Below are 15,672 nucleotides of genomic sequence, written 5' to 3'. Positions count from 1 at the left end.
AGCATATTAAACATCATTGTCAAAATAAAGTGAAATATTATGTAAATAGTGTTTTCAAATTACACCTCCTGACTGCCACAAGTTTCAAAATAAGGGCAACTTGCACTACCATTAGTTTCAAAATACACATTCTCACTACCATAACTTACACATTGTCACTACCATAAATTTCAAAATACACATAACCATAAGTTTCAAAATACACATAACCAAAATACATATTGTCACTACCATAAGTTTCAAAGTACTACTATACGAAACTAACAATGAAATAAGTACTACTCATCGTCGTCATCATCGTTAGACTCATCCTCGTCATAATCTGGATGACGACGACGACGGGATGACTCAGCCTGTATGGAAGCAACACTTTTTGCCAATGTTGCTAGCTGTATCTGGAGCTCTTTAGTGCGTTGCTCATCCTCTTGTCGACGTTGCTCTGCTTTCCTTAGCTCCTCCCGCGCCTCTCGTGCCTCGTGTTCTGCCGCTTTTGCTCGCTCCTCAAATGCTGCTATCTGTGCAGCTATCTCGGTAGAGTGTTGAGACAAGACATTGACACAACCTCTAGATGGACGAGAATCTGGGACTAGACTTGCGACACTTGGTCTATAAAGTGAGGATCTATCTCCAGCCCCATAGATCTTCCCTTTATTCTTCCCCCCAACATATTGGACCCACATGTCTAAGCGAGCTTCCACATTAACCACTTGGCTACAACTACTAGACGCTTCCCCATATTTGGAAGCTTGTTGCAACTTACCTTGAAATGTTTCCTACTCAAATAGAAAATGATTTAACATAATCAAATTACTTAACATAATCAAATTACTTTTCCAAGAAATACAAATGAAAGAATGAATGAATGATTTAATATTTCTTACATATGTTTTTTGTGCTCTTTCATCAACCCAAGAGTTGTCCTTCTTCTTAGTGTGAGTTTTTAAAAAGACCTCATCCAATGTGGGGTCTCTACCTAACTCTTCAGCCTTACAAAAAATAAAAAACAACATAACCGTGAGTCACATTTCAGCAACAAAGGAAACAACAAAATATTTCAGCAAAATAACTCTATGCATTTTGAAACAACAACACAACAAAACAATAAAAATAGCAAATAGTAGGTATGTCCTTAATATAAAAAGTGTACCAATCGAATGGTATGTTCAGCAATGGATATAGATCCACCAGTATGGACAGCTCCTCCTTTAGAAGAAGCACGATTTTTCTTAGCTTGATTTGATATCTTCTTAAACGACGGATCCATCCATATCTTCTCAAGATCATTCCAAACAGTTTCTCCCATCCAAGTTGGACACTTACGCTTGTTTCTCGCTTGCATCAACATATCAGAAAGACGCATTGATCCTTTTGTATTGAAGATATTCTTAATCTGAAAATTGTGCTCAGGCAACCAAGCAACTTTCTCCTGCAACATTACACTACAAATAAATTATAATGTTGCAATTAGCATCCACACAATAGTTCAACTCATTAACAAGATATATAACTTAATCTTACACCAAATTTGTCGAACCAACGTTCCAAAGTTAATTCTGGGATTGCTCCCCAGCTAGGATACGGATCAACATATTGTGATGTAATGATTGAGGTGAGGGCCCTGGAGGCCACCCTACACGGTAACCACCTGTAAACAATTTAAAAAAAAATAACTTCAAATGAACCATAATCCTTATGTAGTAATGAAAAGTTAATCAGGACTAGTTACATACCCTCGACCATCTGGCCATATCATTGTTCTCCCATCAGGCGCAACCCCATGACTAGAATCTGCAAATTATTGAAACCCCAGGCGCAACCCCATATCATTGTTTGAGTTATTGAAACAAGGAAGCAAATGCAAATGTATCATTATAGCAAATTATTGCAACTTTCACTTGTCTTTTTTGACACACACATTAATCATGCTTTGCCCATTCAATATTAACTATCAGAATTTTTATTTCAACCGCTTGGATCACTTTTTTTTTTATTATTTATGAATTGAACTAGACTCATGTGATACTTAGTTCATTGAGCACCAAAAATGATGGGAATGAAACATACCGGCTTGCTTGCAGTGCTTCGTCTTCACTACCAACTATTAGGGATATAATGGGACTTGCAACTGGAATTCCTATTAGCAAATGAAAGTCCTAATAGCAGCTGCAAAATTGAAAGTCCTGTTAGCAAATGAAAGTCCTGTTAACAAGAAAGAATCCCTTGAAGTCACAATACACCATACAAAGGTGTTAACTATAGAACAATTGCATAAATTAAAATTATCACACACACCTTATATTAGACTTCTTAATGCAGGGGTTTTCCACAAGCTGGGGAAGAGAATCCATAGCAGAAGCATTTAGTCTCAAACCTCCATCTGAGTTTTGCTTGTTGCCTAACAAATCCTTTGTACTTGCTAAAAATTTCATAACAAAAAAAAAAAAAAACAATACACCCATCAGAAAAATCTATCAGTAAATTTCATAAACTTTATACAACATTTACATGTAACTAAGCAAGTACTAATATACAAATAATTTTCCAATACCAAACCATCCATTATGAGACAAAAAAAAATTGAAACAGCCTCACAGAACATAAATCAAATTTGTACAAAAAAAAATGGATTTAAATTAAATAATAAACAATTCACAAACCAAATAATTAATTGGCAAGGAAAAAAACCAAAAATAAATTAAAAATAGAAATTAACATTACATAATGCCAAATAAGAAGGGACCCATTTTTTTTAAGAAAGGGAAATAAGAAAGAAACCATTCAAACAAACAAAAAAAAGGTACCTTTAGGCTTAATTTTCCCAAATAATCCAGGAGTAGAATCACCAGAAATTCTTTTTTCCTTCAAGAATTGACTCAAAAGACTACAAGTCTGTGAAAATTTGAACTTCTCCGGTGCCTTGCCGGACCTCTGGCTATCGGAAACCGTATTAGGGAATTTTCTCCAAATAACAACGCGGGTCATCATAGTAGTCCCTTCTAGTTCCCTTCTGTTCCGGTTTTGAAGCCAATCTAATAAACTCTAGTGGATCATCCTTTATGATTTGGCATAATTCAGCTTTTCCGATTCCTAACTCCTTGCAAACAGTTTTATGACCTTTTATATGTTTGCTCAGAACATGCATGTACTTAAGCAACTCTAACTTAAACCCTATAACAACTCACTTCACTTGATTGTAACAAAAACATAAATGAAAATACAAAATTAGTCACCTAATAGCAATTTAAACAAATATATACACTATCAAATCTATCATATCCTTCAAACAAAAAACACTTTCTAAGATAGTGTTTCAGCTAAGTTACACAAAAAAATAAAAAGAGTAGTGTATAATTTACAAAATGCTCTCAAGCCAAGTTTCAATTTTGAACAATATTCATAAATTAATATTGCCCTCAACCCAAGTTTCAATAAACTAATATTCATATCAGAGATGGAAAACACCCATCCGTTCCATGGCTTCAAACTGTGAACAAATAGAAAATTTCCTTCATCATGTCATCTGGTATTGTTATGTTAATTTGACAACAACAAACACGAGTTTTGGAAGGTCATTAAGAAAATTGTAATGATTTTCAGAAATAGATCATATAATTTTCATTTATATTTTAATTTCTATTGGTTTAGTTATTTTTAAACAATGAAACTGAACACAATACCTAATATCAAGATGTAAATAAGCAATAAAAATGCAAGAGTTAAACATGAACACAATACCTAATATCCTAATTGAACATGAACGTCAACCAAGTAACATAGATTGGTTCGAGAAAGAAGCAGCCATTGTACTCTATTGTGTTTTTGTTTCACTACAACACTATTAACTACAACATTATGTAAGATTTATCGGTAAGACTTTGGGCTTTTTCAGTATGACTCCATTCAGTAAAAATGGTTAGGGTTTTCAATACAAATTGGGGCTTTTTCAGTAAGACTCGATTTCAGTAAAAATTGATTTCAGAAAATGAAAAGATATTAGAAAATTAGTCGATTCAGTGACTTACCTTAAGAGATAGCGATCATCACGGCGGCATCCAGAACGGTCGACGGAGCGGATCGCAATCTGGAGGAGGTGATTATCCACCGTTATTCAGTAATGTGGGTTGGCTTGGATTACTTAGTATTTCGCGCATGGGAGGGCTGCGCGCTTTGGGATGCGGAGGAGCGAAGCAGCTCAAACGAGAAGAAGGGAAGAAGGGCTTAGGGTTCGGACAAGAAGAAGGGAAGAATGGCTTAGGGTTCTCTAATGCGGCACCGGGTTCGGACAAGAAGAAGGGAAGAAGGGCTTAGGGTTCTCTGGTTGCATCTGAATGTGACTTCTATTGGTTTTGCACCTAAACCTTTTTTTTTAAAATTCAACAGAAATTTTTTCTAAAAAATAGACATTACCTACGGACAAGTTGTAGTAAAAATAATACGAAAATTTTTTGCAAAATTTAAGTCAATATTGTATTTTTTTTTTCTTTACCCACGGATTTTTTAATTTTACTTACGGAATTACCATGGTAATTAATTAAAAAAAAATTATTTTATAAACAATATATACGGTTTTCCGTAGATAACAATTAATTTACCCACGGATTACGATCCGTGGCTAATTTTCCGTAGGTATACAAATGTTTTCTTGTAGTGGTATTGAAGGAATTGGAGAACTATAGTTCATAAGTAGTTACCCCTTGGTGTTTTGCTGGGGATTTCAATCAAACTTCTTTTGATCATGAGAAATATGGTGGTGCTCCCTTAAACACTGCTAATAAAAATGCTTTTGCTTCTTGCATTGTCTATTGTCATTTGATGGATATGGGTTTTAATAGCCAAATGTTCGCATGGAAGAACAAATTAAAGAACGGTTGGATAGAGTTTTATGTACTTCAGGTTAACAATCACTTTTTCGTAATAGCTATGTCACCCATTTTCCTATTAACTCTTCTGACCACTATGAATTTTGGATTCATATGTCTGATAGTAGTAACTCATATAGTCGGTATTTTAAATTTCTTAGCCCGTCGATTGATTATTTGTACTTTGAAAATCAAGTTAAGCATCCATGGAGTTCTTCTGATGAGTGGAACCATAATGTCTCTAGACTTACAAGTAACTTGATGAGTTGGAACAATATGATTTTTGGAAATATCTTTTCCGAAGCAAACATCGTATCATCAAGCATTTTCAAGGGATTGGAAGGAAGCTTATGGAAGATGATAATGAGAGGCTGACACATCATAGAGATAATTTGTGGGAGAGTATAATTCAATTCTTAATCAAGAATAACTATATTGGGTCCATCAAGCTAAATGTAAGTAGGTCACCCTTGGAGATAAAAATACTAGATTCTTTCATCAAGCAACTTTAAACAGGAGAAGGAGAAATAAAATTATTGCTCTTAAAAATACTGATGATAATTGGATTTACGATGAAGATAATATCCTCAATTTAGTGGCTTAATTTTATATTCATTAGGTAACTTGGGAGCATTGTAAATTGTCTGAAATTCCTTTCAAGTTATCAAAGGTGGAGATAAAAGTATCTTGTGTAGAGAGGTTAACTTGGAGGAAACAAAGACTGTTTTATTTTCCATGCAAAATCTTAAGGCTCATGGTCTAGATGGTTTCCATCCTATCTTCTTCAAGAGTTAATGACAAATTATTGGCCCTTCACTCGTTGACTTTGTGAGAAAATGCTTTGTCGATCTTGTTATGATTTGCTCTGTTAATCAAACCCTTATAACTCTTATTCCAAAATGTGAAGACCTTGAATCAGTATCCCCATTTAGACGTATAACTCTTTGTAATATGGTCTACAAAGTTGTCTCAGAGATTATACCACAATATCTTAGAAGCATAATGCCTTATGTGATTTTTGAGTATCAAAGTAGTTTTGTTCTTGGTTGAAATACTGTTGATAATATTATTTTGTTGTCGAATTGGTACATTCTTTTAAACACTTGAGTGGCAAAAAAAAAACCTTTCTCATCAACATTCTCGTCGTCGTCCTCATCCTCATCGTCTTCGTCGTCGTCGTCGTCATCCTCATCATCATCATCATCGTCTTCGTCGTCTTCGTCGTCGTCGTCGTCATCATCATCTTCATCGTCTTCAAACTTGACCTTGAAAAAGCTTATGATAAGCTAGAATGGAGTTTTATTGTGGAAATGATAAGACTAATAGCCCTAAGCCTACTATTAGAAATGTATATCAGAGGGGAAATAGGAGAGTTTGGTTGAAAACTTCCTAATGTAACACGTGTCTAAAAGTTAGTTAGGCAGTTAGTGAATAAATGAACTATAAGAATGGATAGCTGTGAGAAGTTGAGGCAGTTTTTGGGTGTTAACAGAATTTTTGGTTGTGGAACCAGCAAGGTCGTGGGACCTATTGTAACCATTCTTCTTCTATTCAATTCAATAAAATTCTTTTTGTTCTTCTTAGCAGAATCACTCTGATTCTGATTAGGTTGACTGATTCATTGTTCAATTCCCTTTCTTTGTTAATTCCAGTGGTTGTATCACTGGTATCAGAGCACCGTTTCTGGTGCCTGAGGGAGTGGATCCACCACCAACCAATCGCTGCCGCAATCGTCTATGGTCTCTACCAGAAGAATGGCACGAAACGATGAGAGTTGGACTCAAGAGATGGAGGAGCTGAAGCAAGATCGCGAGAGAATGAGATTGCGATTGGAGCTTAACGAAGCTCGAATGCAGAAAACCGAAGAGCTATTATCGGCGATAGCCAACAAATTGGGGATAAACGGAAATGGACACTCGCGGGAGGATGGAAGCGAAAGTGAGAATGAAGGAGAGAGTCATCAGCGGAGTCTGAATCCAAATTGTTGGAGAAGATTGGAAATCCCTATTTTTTTTGGGGACGACGCGTACGGGTGGATCCAAAAATTGGAGCGGTACTTTGCAATTAGAGGCGTGACAGCAGAGGAGAAGATGCAAGCCATGATAATTTCCTTGGAGGGCAAAGCTCTTAGTTGCAACCCTAATCCAACTTGGGAGAGTTTCAAGATTGCTGCGGTAAGGCGCTTCCAACCCTCTATGATTCAAAATCCCTTCAAATTGTTACTTTCTTTGAAACAAAACAATAGTGTTGAGGAATATGTTGAACTGTTTGAAAAATATGCTGGGGCTTTGAGGGAAGTCAATCAAGATTTTGTTAGAGGGATTTTCCTTAATGGATTAAAAGAAGAGATCAAAGCTGAAGTGAAATTGTATGATTTGGCTACTCTATCAGAATTAATTCAAAAAGTTATATTAGTGGAACAGAAGAATCTGGTGTTATTAAAGAAGAATAGTGGAACATACTATAGATCCTATAGCTCATATAAACCAAATTCTTATAGTAAGATGGTGACCCTGGAACCCCAGACTGCAGTAAATAAACAGAGAGAGGGCTCTTCCATGGGCAGTGTGAATAATACCATCAGACCAAACTTAGATGCTGAAAGTTCTAGAACAAGAGGAGATTATAAAAAATTGTCCAGTGTTGAGATGAAAGAAAAAAGAGAAAAAGGGTTGTGCTTTAGATGTGATAAACCCTTCAGTAGAGAACATGTGTGCAAAAATAAACAGCTGAGGATGTTGCTTTTAGCTGAAGAGGAAGATGAAGAACCAGAAAATGAAGACTTGACTCAGGTGGACTCTTCCAACTCATTACAGTTATCCATGTATTCCATGACTAGGTTGACATCTACTAAGTCTTGGAAGGTGAGGGGAAACATAGAAGAGATACCTGTAGTCATTCTCATTGACTGTGGAGCTTCCCACAACTTTATTTCCAAGAAGTTAGTGGAGAGGTTACAACTACAAGTAGCAGAAACTCCAGTGTATATGGTTGAAGCGGGAGATGGACATAAATAAAGGGCAAAGGGAAATGTGCGAAGCTAAAATTCTGCATGCAAAAATTAGAGGTAATTCAAGATTTCTATCTTTTCAGTTTGAAAGGAGTAGACTTAATTCTTGGGCTAGATTGGTTGGCTGGGTTGGGAGAGGTGAAGGCAGATTTTGGTAAGATGGAGTTGACCGTGAGAAAAGGGAATTCAGTGATCACTATCGCAGGGGATCCAGCTTTGACCAAAACTGAACTATCTTATGGTGCCCTTATGCAAGTATTGTTGAAGGAGGGTGAAGGATTATTGTTGCAGTGTGATAATGAACAAGGCAGGCGGCAGCAACAACACCAAACTCCAGAGATGATTGAGGAAATACTACAGCAGTTTCAGGAAGTTTTTCAGAATCCTCAAGGGCTACCTCCCTCTAGAAGGCATGATCACGCCATCCATCTGAAAGAAGGTACTGAAATTCCAAACTTAAGGCCTTACAAAGTCCACACTACCAGAAAACTGAAATAGAGAAGTTAGTATTGGAAATGCTAGACGCGGGAGTGATTAGACCGAGTATAAGTCACTATTCTAGTCTTATCCTATTAGTGAAAAAGAAGGATGGAGGTTGGAGATTTTGTGTAGACTATAGGGCTCTTAACAAAATTATCATTCCTAACAAATTCCCCATTCCTATTATTGAAGAGTTATTAGATGAATTAGGGGGGGCACAGGTGTTTTCAAAGTGGGATCTCAAATCAGGGTATCACCAAATCAGGGTGAAAACAGAGGATGTTGAAAAAAACAGCATTTAGGACTCATGAGGGACACTATGAGTTCCTTGTAATGCCCTTTGGATTAACTAATGCTCCATCGACTTTTCAAGCCTTGATGAATGACATCCTAAAACCTTATTTGAGAAAATTCACCTTGGTGTTCTTTGATGACATACTAGTCTACAGCACTGATATGAAGGCTCATGCACAACATTTGCAACTAGTTCTGGACATATTGAAACAGAATGATCTAAAAGCCAATCTAAAAAAATGTAGTTTTGGGCAGACCAGTTTAGAATACTTGGGCCATATCATCTCAGGAGAAGGAGTGGCAGCTGATAATTCCAAGGTTGAAGATATGAAGTCTTGGCCTACACCTACCAACATCAAAAGCCTAAGGGGTTTCTTAGGGCTGACTGGTTACTACAGAAGATTTGTGCAAAACTATGGTAGAAAAGCCAAACCGCTCACTGATTTACTAAAAAAAGATGCATTTGTTTGGTCACCTGAAGCTAGTTATGCTTTTGAGGAATTGAAGACTGCTATGGTGAACTTACTTATGCTGGTTGTACCTGATTTCAATAAGCAATTTATAATTGAAACAGATGCATCTAGCAAGGGGTTGGGAGCTGTATTAATGCAAGAAGGGCGGCCTCTAGCTTTTTGGAGTAAAGGATTGTCTATTAGATCTCAACAAAAGTCCGTGTATGAAAGAGAATTAATGGCGCTGGTTCAAGCCATTTAGAAGTGGAGACACTATTAGATGGGAAGACACTTCATTGTAAAGACAGACCAGAAAAGTCTTAAGTTTCTCACTGAGCAGAGATTATTTTCAGATGAACAATTCAAATGGGCAGTCAAGCTTATAGGGTTAGATTTTGAAATTCAGTACAAGCCAGGGACTGAAAATTCTGCGGCAGATGCTCTGTCAAGAAAGATGATGTATTCAGTGATTTCAGTTTTATCTGTGGATGAAAAAGATACTTGGATTCAGGAATTACAACAAGAATCTAAGTGGATGCAAATGATGCAAGATCTGATCATTAACCCTACGGCACATCAGAACTTTGAGTTGAGAAAAGGAGTGCTTTATTACAAAGGACGACTAGTTCTTTCTAGGCTGTCTAACAGAATCCCTATTATCATTGCTGAATGCCATGAAACACCTATGGGAGGCCACTCTGGATACTTCAGAACTTACAAAAAAGTTGCTACATTTCTGTACTGGGAAGGCATGAGGGCAGATATTAAGAGCTTTGTTGATAAGTGTGAAGTTTGCCACAGAAATAAGTACTCGACACTCACTCCTGTAGGATTATTACAACCGCTCCCTATTCCTTAGCAAGTTTGGATGGATATTTCATTAGACTTTATTGGTGGATTACCTAAAGTTAGAGGAAGGGATACCATTCTAGTAGTGGTAGATAGGCTCACTAAGTATGCCCATTTTTTGTCTTTGGGACATCCTTATTCAGCCAAGGATGTAGCTGCGGTGTTTGTGAGAGAAATAGTGAAGCTGCATGGGTTTCCAACCACCATTGTTTCTGACAGAGACCCCTTGTTCTTGAGCCATTTCTGGAAAGAGTTGTTCAAGCTGGCTGGAACTCAATTAAAAATGAGTACTTCCTATCATCCTCAGTCAGATGGGCAAACTGAGGTAACAAATAGATGTCTAGAAACTTATCTGCGATGCTTTGTAGGTCCTAAGCCTAAGAAGTGGTTAGATGGGTTGCACTGGGCAGAATTTTGGTTTAATTCCAATTACAATAGTTCAGCTGGGATGACTCCTTTTCGTGCCTTATATGGTAGAGACCCTCCTAGTTTACTAAAGGCTGGAGCTATACCTTCTAAAGTAGAAGAAGTCAACAGATTAATGTTTCAGAGGGATGCTATTCTTGAAGAATTGAAGTTGAACTTGACTAAAGCCCAAAACCAAATGAAACAGAATGCAGACAAGCACAGAAGGGTTGTTGAATTTCAGATAGATGATTGGGTCTATCTCAAATTACAGCCCTATAAGTTCAAATCGTTGGCCAATAGACCTTATGCTAAGTTGTCCCCCCGCTTCTATGGCCCTTATCAAATTAGTAGCAAGATTGGCCCAGTGGCTTACAAGTTAATCCTCCCTAGTCATGCTAAAATTCACCCGGTCTTTCATGTATCTTTGTTGAAGAAAGCATTGAAGCCACACCAGCAGCCTCAACCACTTCCACCTATGTTAAATGAAGAATTAGAGTTGGAAGTGACCCCAGAAGCCATATTGGATAGCAGAGAGGACAAGCAGGGTTACTTAGAGGTGCTAGTTAAATGGAAAGATCTTCCTCAGCATGAGTGTACCTGGGAATTGGCAGCAAACATTCAAGACAATTTTCCTGATTTCCAACTTGAGGACAAGTTAGTTCTTTTAGGGGGGGGTAGTGATAAGACTAATAGCCCTAAGCCTACTATTAGAAATGTATATCAGAGGGGAAATAGGAGAGTTTGGTTGAAAACTTCCTAATGTAACACGTGTCTAAAAGTTAGTTAGGCAGTTAGTGAATAAATGAACTATAAGAAGGGATAGCTATGAGAAGTTGAGGCAGTTTTTGGGTGATAACAGAATTTCTGGTTGTGGAACCAGCAAGGTCGTGGGACCTATTGTAACTATTCTTCTTCTATTCAATTCAATAAAATTCTTTTTGTTCTTCCTAGCAGAATCACTCTGATTCTGATTAGGTTGACTGATTCATTGTTCAATTCCCTTTCTTTGTAAATTCCAGTGGTTGTATCAGGAAACCTTGGACAAATTAAGCATTCTTGAATATATATGTGGTCTCATTTTTTATTGTATCTCCACAACTTTTATTAGAATCAACTAGAATGAAACAACTTCAAATCCTATCACTTCAACCTATGAGATTAGATAATGAGATCCTTTGTCTCCTTATGTCTTTGTTCTATGTTTGGATTTGTTGAATCACAATATCATGGATGCAGTTGATTCAAGTGATTGTGCCCTTTTAAATTTGGTAGGGGAAATGGCCCAAAAATCTCCCATATTTGTTTTGTAGACGATCTTATCTTAGTTGTAGAAGCTTCTTTAGCCATTTGATCCTACTACGGGAGATTTTAGACAAATTATACAATATATCAGGTCATAAGCTCAAATATCACAATTCTTAGGTATTTTTTTCAAATAATATTACTGATGAACTTCCAAATAGTTTGAGTGAAGGGCTACACGTCCATATCACAAAGGATCTTGGAATTTGTCTTGGAGCTTCCAAACTCCACCAGAGAATCTCCAAGCAATCTTTTAATTTTATTTTTTTTTTTTTGGATAAGTTGAGAAAGAAATTATGTGGTTGGAAAGCAAATATTTTGTCATTTGTAGGTTTCAGATTCAAAATCATAACATGTTATTCAGCCCAATCTTCTTCGGCTAATATTTCAAGATATGTCTTACAAAGCACTCAAATTTCAGTATCCATTTGTAAGGAAGTTGAAAATATTTGTCAAGATTTCATATGGGCCTTGATAGAATCACAAAAAATAGGAATCTTTGAACAATAAAATGATAGATAAAATGAAAATTTATTGATTTATGGAAGAAGGGAAAATTCTGATACAATGTATAGCCCAGAGCAAGACTCCTAATTCAATGATAATAATAATTATTCATGAGCAATACTCCACTACCCTCCTTAATTTATTCCCCTATGTGTAACTGAAATCCCTAGAATTTAATGAGTTTCTCTGCCCTGTTATTAATAGACTGCTTATTGTCTTTTTTACCCTTACGGACATACGTTCTCCACACTGCAGATTTGGACCTTTCACTAGTCTTAGGCCCACTAATTCTATCATTACCGCCATTAGGAACTGCAGCCTTATCCTCAAGGCTGAGAGATGGAAATTAACTTTTTAGTAGTAATTCATCATCCCAAGTTGTGTCTTCTACAACTCTTCCTTTCCAACGCACCAGCCATTGTCGCACCAACTATCCTTCTTTCATCATTGATCTTGCAGCCAGCAATTCTTCCGGTTCTTCCCCCGCTTCTGCTTCCATTTCTAACCTGTCTGGTAGTTGAGATTCAGCAGAATAGTCTCCAATAGCTTTCTTGAGTTGTGAAATGTGAAACACTGCATGCACTCTACTTCCTTCAGGCAGCTTCAACTTATAGGATACTGCCCCTATTTTCTTTAGGATCAGAAATGGTCCAAAGTACAATGGAGTCAGTTTCTAATTAATCCTTCTAGTCACTGTCTGTTGTCTATGGGGCCGGAGCTTCAAAAATACCCACTCACCCACTTCAAATGAATATGCTTTTCCTTTCTTGTCTGCATACCTCTTCATCTGTTCTTGGGCCCTGTTCAAATGATACTTAAGTTGACGTAAGGCCTCATCACGATCAACCAATTCAGCTGCTACCGCTTCTACTTTCGTTTCTCCTTGTAAATATCTAACCACAGTGGGTGGTTTTCTTCCATACACTGCCTCAAACTGTGTAGTTCATGTAGACACATGGAATGTGGTGTTATACCACAATTCATCTCAATGAATCCATTGCGACCACTCCTTCGGTTGCTCCGATGCAAAACAACGAAGATATGCTTCTAATCATCGATTCACCACCTCCGTTTTCCCATCCATCTTTGGATGATATGACAAACTCATACTCAACATTGTTCCTTGTAAGCGAAACAACTCTTTCCAAAATAGACTCACAAACAGTGGATCACGATCACTGACAATGGATTGTGGCACCCCATGAAGATGCACCACCTCTTTAATAAATATTTCAGCCACCTTCCTCGCATTATATGGATGTTCTAAGGGAATAAAATGTTCTTACTTGGATAATCTATCCACCACTACAAGAATTGCTTCAAACCCCTTCCATTTTGGGAGATTAGTGATAAAATCCATCGAAATATAATCCCAAATTTTCTCTGAAATTGAGAGGGGGTGTAATAAACCCAAAGGAGAGGACGCAACGTATTTTTGACGTTGACACACGTCGCAACTCTACACAAATTCCATAACTGACTTTCTCATTCCTACCCAATAAAGATTTCCTGCCATCCTTGGATACGTGCGTAGAAAACCTGAGTGGCCACCAGTTGGAGATGAGTGAAATTCATTCAACAATAAAGGTATACAACCAGAATTTGAGGATAACACCAGTCTGGTACGGTAGAAAAGTCTCCCTTTGATTAATTGGAAATCTGGTTGGGATGTAGGGTCTTGTTGTAGCTTTGTTATCACCTTCTACAATTGGGGATCATTCATAACTTCCTCCTGAATTTGTTGCTCTTGCATACATATGGAAAAAGAAGTTATCCCTTTCAACTCTGCTTCCTTATGCATTCTTGAAAGAGCGTCAACAACTTTATTTTCTAGACCTGGCTTGTATACCACTTCAAAGTGATAGCCCAATAATTTTGCTATCCAATTATGCTGATCAGCCGTAGTGATGCGTTGTTCAAGCAAGTGTCGTAAACTCTTTTAGTCGGAGTACACCACAAATCTTCTTCCCAACAAATACAGACGCCGATGCTGAACTGCCAACACCAAGGCCATCAATTCTTTCTCATACGCAAACTTGCTTAAATTATTCTTGGACAACCCTTTGCTGAAGTAGGCTATAGGCTTCTTTTTCTGCATTAAAACTGCACCTATTCCTCTTCCGGATGCATTACATTCAATCTCAAATGGTTGTGAAAAATCTGGTAGTGTTAAAACCGGGGCTTGCACCATAACTCTTTTAAGATTCTCAAATGCCTTTAACTCTTTTGTACCCCAATGAAATCCTTCCTTCTTTGTTAATTATGTCAATGGTTTAGCTATCTTTCCATAGCCAACAATGAATTTCCATTAATAACTGGTCAGCCCCAAATATCCCCTCACTCCTTTGATATTATGAGGGATTGGCCGCTCCAAAATGCTATTAATCTTAGATGGATCCACAACCACACCCTGTTCCGATATTACGTGACCCAAATATTCCACTTTCCTACTAGCAAAATTACATTTTTTTTTTATTAATGACAAAACAATGATATTGTAAAATCTCCATCACTTGATATAAATGTGCTAAGTGTTCTTCCCATCCCTTACTATATACTAGGATATCATCAAAAAATACCAAGACAAACTTACAGAGGTGTAACTTGAAAATCTGATTCATGGTGGATTGGAAAGTGGCTGGTGCATTCGTCAATCCAAATGGCATCACTAGAAACTCATAATGCCCTTCATGTGTTCGAAATGTTGTCTTTTGCACATCCCTTTCTTTCACCCTTATTTGGTGATAACCGGATTTCAAATCAAGTTTTGAGAAAAATTTCGTTCCATGTAGTTCATCCAATAATTCGTCAACTACCGAAATTGGATATTTATATGACATTGTAACCTTATTCAATTCTCTATAATCAACACACCTTCTCCATGGCCCATCTTTCTTTTTAACTAAAATGATAGGACTAGAAAATGCGCTAGAGCTGTTTCGAATTATACCTTGGGTCAACATGCTCTGAACTTGAAGTGCCTTAGAATCAGCCAAGTCTTTTGTGGTAAAGAACTGACCATGTAGTTCCACCATTTTTCCTTCCCATTGAAAATTGATGGTCATTTTCTCCCAATCAAAGATCACCTTCCCAAATCTTTGCAACCAAGCCACCCCCAAAATCATATCCAAATCACCCAATTCCAAAACAAAAGCATCAACATTAGTGATGAAATCATCTAATTGTACTTACAATTTTCTACACCTCCCCCTAGTGGACACACGGTGGCCGTCTCCCAACCTTACTCCTATCGATCTTCCTTGTTCCACTGTTAATCCCAACGCAGTAGCTACACGGGGTGAAACAAAATTGTAACTGGCGCCACTATCGATTAAAACCACGATGGAAACCCCCTTTAGACTTCCCTTGAGGCGCAAAGTAGTTGGAGGCGTTTTATCTAAATTTTTCTTTGCTTCAATAACATCAAACAATCCCATGGAATTGCAATCAAGAACTTCATCCTCATCCTCCATATCTTCTATGGAAATCACCTCACCTTCTTCGTTAATCG

At 37.3% G+C, this 15,672-nt stretch overlaps 1 protein-coding gene across 1 annotated transcript; it reads left to right on the top strand.

Moving 5' to 3' along the window:
- Positions 1 to 8,628: 8,628 nt before the first annotated feature.
- On the top strand, positions 8,629 to 9,357 carry LOC140919418 (uncharacterized mitochondrial protein AtMg00860-like). The gene has a single exon (XM_073365430.1). The coding sequence runs from the start codon at positions 8,629 to 8,631 to the stop codon at positions 9,355 to 9,357; it is 729 nt and encodes a 242-aa protein (XP_073221531.1).
- Positions 9,358 to 15,672: the final 6,315 nt, after the last annotated feature.

Source organism: Cicer arietinum, chromosome 2, assembly GCF_000331145.2.
Source record: "Cicer arietinum cultivar CDC Frontier isolate Library 1 chromosome 2, Cicar.CDCFrontier_v2.0, whole genome shotgun sequence".
In the NCBI taxonomy this organism is placed as follows: domain Eukaryota; kingdom Viridiplantae; phylum Streptophyta; class Magnoliopsida; order Fabales; family Fabaceae; genus Cicer; species Cicer arietinum.
The sequence above is the reverse complement of the archived record's forward strand: the minus strand, read 5'-3'. Positions and strand labels throughout refer to the sequence as shown.

Coding starts and splice junctions, on each gene's coding strand:
- LOC140919418 (XM_073365430.1), top strand. CDS start 8,629: ATGTTGAAAAAAACAGCATTTAGGACTCATGAGGGACACTATGAGTTC.